At 35.0% G+C, this 6,000-nt stretch overlaps 1 protein-coding gene across 1 annotated transcript; it reads right to left on the minus strand.

Annotated features, from left to right (window-relative positions):
- Positions 1 to 2,255: 2,255 nt before the first annotated feature.
- On the minus strand, positions 2,256 to 2,963 carry LOC110729052. The gene has a single exon (XM_021908754.1). It carries the CDS (start codon positions 2,961 to 2,963, stop codon positions 2,256 to 2,258), a length of 708 nt encoding a protein of 235 aa, XP_021764446.1.
- Positions 2,964 to 6,000: the final 3,037 nt, after the last annotated feature.

A 6,000-nucleotide genomic window follows, 5' to 3' on the forward strand; every position in this document is an offset into this window, starting at 1 on the left:
GGGACTGTAGCTGGATACATTCCTAGCTTGGACTTCAGATTGTTGGGTTGTAAAGAACCCAGTGCCTTAGTCATTATGTCTGCTAGCTGTTCTGCTGTTGGGGTATAAGTCAAAACGATTAGCCCTTCCAAAACTTTGTCTCGAGTGAAGTGGCAGTCTATTTCAATGTGTTTAGTGCGTTCATGAAATACAGGGTTCTTCCCTATATGAATTGCACTCTGATTATCACAGTGTAATGCAACAGGCTTCAAATTTGTTAATCCCATTTCTGTAAGAAGTCTCACTAACCAAGTAGTCTCTGATGTTGTTGCTGCCATTGCTCTATATTCTGCCTCACTTGAACTCTTTGAAACAGTTGGTTGTTTTTTAGACTTCCAAGAAACTGGTGACTTTCCAAGTAACAGGACATATCCAGTTACAGACCTTTTTGTATTTGGACATGCTGCTCGGTCTGAATCTGAAAAAGCTGTCAGAGTTAACTGATCAGAAGCATGTAACAATATACCTTGTCCAATTGTATGAGCTATATATCTTAGCACATGATTTAATGCTTTGACATGAGACTGCCTTGGTTGTTGCATGAACTGACTCAGAGTTTGAACTGAATAGGAGAGATCAGGTCTTGTGTGTGACAAGAAATTCAGTTTGCCAACTATCTTCCTATAATGCTTTGGGTCAGGATACAAATCACCTTCATCTGCTGACAACTTCAAGCTTACAGACAATGGAGTTTTAGCTATCTTAGACACATCCATATTACATTCTTCAAGCAACTCTTTTGTAAATTTCTTCTGACTCATCACAATCCCATGCTGCAGGTGAGAAACTTCTATTCCCAAAAAATAATTCAACACTCCCAGATCCTTGATGCTGAAAACATCATGTAAATGATCCTTGAAGCTCTTGATTTCTGATTCATCAGATCCAGTTACTATTATATCATCAACATAAATCACAGCAATAATAACATGTTCTCTCACCCTTTTAATGAACAAAGAGTAATCATTCTTAGATTGCTCAAAGCCCATTTTCTGCAACTCTGTATTCAATTTTGCAAACCATTGCCTAAATGCTTGCTTAAGTCCATATAAAGATTTTTTCAGCTTGCATACTAGATTATCTGGGTTTGCAACACCTTGAGGAACCTTCATATAAACTTCTTCTGTAAGGTCCCCATGCAAAAATGCATTATTGACGTCCAGCTGGTACAATGTCCACCCTTTGCTTGCTGCTATAGCCAGAAGACACCTCACAGTAGCCATTTTAACCACTGGTGAGAAAGTTTCCAGATAATCAATCCCATATTTTTGTGTAAACCCCTGAGCAACCAACCTTGCTTTCAGTCTCTCAACACTGCCATCTGCTTTTAACTTGACTTTAAACACCCACTTACAACCAATTGGTTTCTTGTCCCTGGGTAAATTCACTACCTCCCACGTTTCATTACTAGTTAAAGCATCCAGCTCCTTTTTCATTGCCTCCACCCAACCTTCATGTTGTAAAGCCTCTAAATAACTCACTGGTTCTGTAATCTGCACATTCTGATTTATCAAAGCCTTCATTGAAGTAGGAAGAACCTCAAAAGTCACAATATTACACCAGTGTTCAGTTGCAAATTCAGCTGAACAAATATATCCATCCAGATAACTGGGCCTCTTCCTGGGTCTATCTGACTGTCTGAGATTTGTAGCTGGTCTTTTTAAAGTGTTTATGGGTATATTTGGGCCTGTGTTTGGTTCTGTGTTTGGTATTGTGTTTGGTTCTGTTTGGAAAGCAAATGGTTCTGGTATAATAAAATCTGTGTCTGAATCAAAAGAAGTGTTTACAGGCAAGAAAATAGGAGGATTTGCAGTTTTTGTTTGAGATTCATAATGAAAAGGTAAATGCCTTTCATAAAATGTAACATCTCTTGAAACAATTATTCTTTTACTTTCCAAATCATACATTCTATAGGCTTTCTGGTCAAGTGGGTAACCCAAAAATATGCAAGGAGAAGATCTAGCATCAAACTTTGATCTTCCAGTTTTCAAAGTAGACACATAGCTTAAACAACCAAAGACTTTTAAATGTGATAAATCTGGTTTCTTACCATGTAACAGTTCATAAGCTGAGCTGAAATTTACAGAACTCAGAGGCATCCTATTTATCACATGTGTTGTTGTGAGCAAACACTCTCCCCAGAATCTTACAGGCACCTTGGAACCTTGATAATGATTCTTGTAACTCTTCCTGTAATCTGCTGCAAACACCACTGCTCAATTATTTTCTTCTTCAGCATTACTTGCCTGCCTTTGTTTTTCTTCTTGTATCAACAACTTATATGACATAGACATACTCGGTAATGGCTGCATCATCAAAATATTGGTTCTCACAGCAGTAAATTTACTGTCTAACTTCATCAAGAGTTGTACCAGCCTTCCTTCTTGTTGTTGTTTCAAGAACACTTGAATACAAGTACAACCTGAACTGCTACAAGTAAGCAAAGGATTCATTTGATTTATCTGATCCCAAATAGCCTTCAACTGTGTAAAGAACTCAGTGATTGAAGTTTCTGGTCCTTGTTTTAAGTCTGCTAACGATTGCTGCAATGTATACAGTTGAGGTCCTGAAGTTTGTGAAAATCTTTCATCAAGATCCTTCCAGATTTCTTGTGATGTATTCAAGAACAGGACACTTCTAGCAATTGAATTTTCTAACGATCTCAAGATGTAAGAAATTATGATTGCATCACATCGCTTCCATGCTGCACAATTAGGATTTGTCTCATCTGGTTTAGGTAAACTTCCATCCACAAATCCTAATTTGTTCTTCGTTGCCAATGCAATCATCATGCTCCTTTTCCATTCGCCAAAAGCTTCTCCAGAAAACTTCTCAGAAACAATCGGTAAAGCAGTATTTTCAGAAGGATTTATATAATATGGTGAAGTAGGATCAGATGTAATCGGAATTGAACTACTAGCCATTTTAATCAGGTCTAGTAGAAATATCAGATCGATTGATTGATTCAATCAAACCAGAAAAAAAAAATTCGATCAAATTCTCAAGATTATGATCTAATCTGCAGAAATTTGGATCGAAACTTCAAACAATTGAATTATATTTCTGATTGAAACAGAAACTTCAGATTTCAGAAAATTTGATCTACTGATTGATCAAATTGAAACAAGCAAATTACTTAGAGTAAGAATTTGCGGAAAAATTGATTCAAACTTACTAATTTCACTGCAAACAGACGCAAAATTGAAGATCACATTCTTCCTGCTCTGATACCATGTTGATGTTTACAGTAAAAACTCAAGAAATAGAGAGAGAAAATAGAGAGAGAATTTCAGAGAGAAAAGAAGAGAAGTTGTATTGAATTGAATAAAAACAATCTGTTATCAATACAAGCTTTTATATCAGAGTTAGTTGTAACTAATTCTGTTATATCAGAAAATTAATACCCTGATGACTCATCATCTGAGCTGTCATCAATACTTTAGATAGACCGAATGATTATATTTATCAATAGTGTGCATTTGTCATAATTTATTTGAAGGGTATTTTGTATTTGATTCAATATATTATGTGCTGGTTAAATTTTTTTTTTATTTTTATAAATGTCGTATGACTTTTTAGTTTTCACTAATGAATATATTTTCCTTTTACACAGTTTATATAATTTTTCTTTTACACGGTTTATATATGTAAAATAAAAGTTAAAAAATACTTTATAAAACGTATGAGACTAATGCAATTATGCTTATATTAAAATAATTGTCGGTAGAACGTAGATGATACGCTTGTGTATGTAGACATCATTTCCGTCCAAAAAAAGAAAAAAAAAAAAAGAAAGAGTAGACATCATTGTAGAAAACGTAGCTTCATGGGCAATTGCGATTGGCTATAATTATCTATTTAATGTAAAATTGAGGTCGTTTATAGCTTAAAAATTTCTTGAAACATGACTTGGCAACCATAACTTTCAATCAGTATGACTTTTGTTAAAACAGATGTCATTTGAAGGGGATGTTAAATTGCAATAGATTTTGGAATTTGGAATCAATAACAAATTTAACAAGAAACAATATATGGAGGACATTAGTCACATTACATTACATTGTTACTTTGACAAATGACTACCACCAAGGCAACAAGTATACAACAATGTTTTGTATCCTTTGTCAAAAAAAAAAAAAAAAAAAAATATACAACAATGACAAGTTGACAGCTATTACAATTTCGCAACATATATCTATGCGTTCAAAGTATTACATCGTGTAAGGATATCATTTAGCGTATGGAATAGTTGGTTAATGTTCTAGAAGTATGTTCAAGATTTGAAAGTGAATCTACCTACATTATTGTTCTTAAAAAAGAGCAAGAGTGAGAATCGATACCAAAATTTCTTGGAGATGGAAGGGAAAGCTCTAACTACTTGAGCTATCCTCACTCTCCAATTGTGTGACTTTCTATTAAAAGGTTTGTGGTGTCGAACGTGGTTAGGACTTAGGACTCTTAAGAGTGATGCTGTCAGGTGGGATTCGTGGGAAGTGATCAAGTGAGTAGGGAAATAAAAGGGTGGAATGAAGCAGCAGCAAAATTATAATTAGAGCTTGTTTGACATTTTTTTGTACCAATTAACAATATTAGAAACCGGAAACAAGTAAAATATATTTTCACTTTTATATTGTCAATTTTCAAAATTATCAAGATTTTAATAAGTTTGATTAATTTTTAATTCATTATAAGACATATATCATACTTCCTCTGTTCTTTTTTATTTGACCTGTTTCTTTTATCACGCTTGCCAATGCAAAACTTTAGAGATTAATAACTTTAATTCTCCATAAGTAAAAATAAAAGTTGTATATAACGATAGTACTTACTGAGACGAATTCAAAAAGACCCCACATGAATATATTTTTTTTTACATATCATTCACAAAAGACTGTCAAAGGAGATGTGATGAATAGTATAAAAGTCAAAGCGGGTCAAGTAAAAAAAAACGGAGGAAGTATGATTTTGACAAACAAAAAACCAAAAAACAAAAAAACTACAATAATACCAAACGAACCCTAATAATGCTGTTGTGACTACTTGTATTTATTTGCCATAAATTTCAAATATCATTACACATGTGTGGAAAATGTGAGAATTAAAAGACTAATACTAAAGCTATTTATATGAACATACCACATCTTTAATTTTTTGAAAAAGTAAACTTCATCTTAATACTACCTCCGTTACATATTATTTGCAACGATTTGACATAAAGTAGAGAGAAAAAATGTCTAATCGTTGCACATAATATGCAACAGAGGTAGTATTAAGTTTAGGAAATTTTGACTTTTGCTACCTCTGAAACACATGAAATTCATTTTTGCTACGTGGGAAAAGTTTTATTTTATTTTACTACCTATCAAATCCCGTTTTTTAAATTTTGCTACCTGATCACGGAATCCGTTAATAATTTCGTTATTGAAATCCTGCCACCTCATTACCACCTTCCGGCCACCCCTCCCGCCTTAGCCACCTAAATGCCTCCCCGTCAGCCAAAAAAAAAAACACCCAGCCTTCTCTTTCTCTCTCATCTCCTCCCTCCTCCCTCCTCCGTTCTCTTTCTTTCTCATCACCGCCTCTCTCATCTTTCTCTCTAATCTCCGCCTCCCTCCTCCGTTCCTCCCATCTCATTCTCTCTCCTCGGTTTTCGAAGTTCGGCGCCACCCACCCCCACGGTTTTAGATCGGATTCGACCAATTAATGGTTTTTAGGTCGAATTTGACCATGAAAACTCCAGATCTAGGGTTTTCATGGTCGAATTTAACCATATAAACCAAAAGTTGAAGATCATAAGGTATGTTTACCCTTTTCCATCAATTTATTATAATTTTTTTAAAAAAATTTTTGGGTAGTGGTGGGCTGGTTGTAGGTGTGGTTTGTGCGTGTGTGATGGTGCGCGTGGTGCTAAGGTGGTGCGTGTGGTGGGTGTGGCTGGGTGTGGTGGGTGTGGCTGTGTGT

This window comes from Chenopodium quinoa, unplaced genomic scaffold, assembly GCF_001683475.1.
Source record: "Chenopodium quinoa cultivar QQ74 unplaced genomic scaffold, ASM168347v1, whole genome shotgun sequence".
Taxonomy (NCBI): Eukaryota; Viridiplantae; Streptophyta; class Magnoliopsida; order Caryophyllales; family Amaranthaceae; genus Chenopodium; species Chenopodium quinoa.

What these genes read in the sequence shown, in the direction of transcription:
- LOC110729052 (XM_021908754.1), bottom strand. Translation starts at nt 2,963, where the DNA reads ATGGCTAGTAGTTCAATTCCGATTACATCTGATCCTACTTCACCATAT.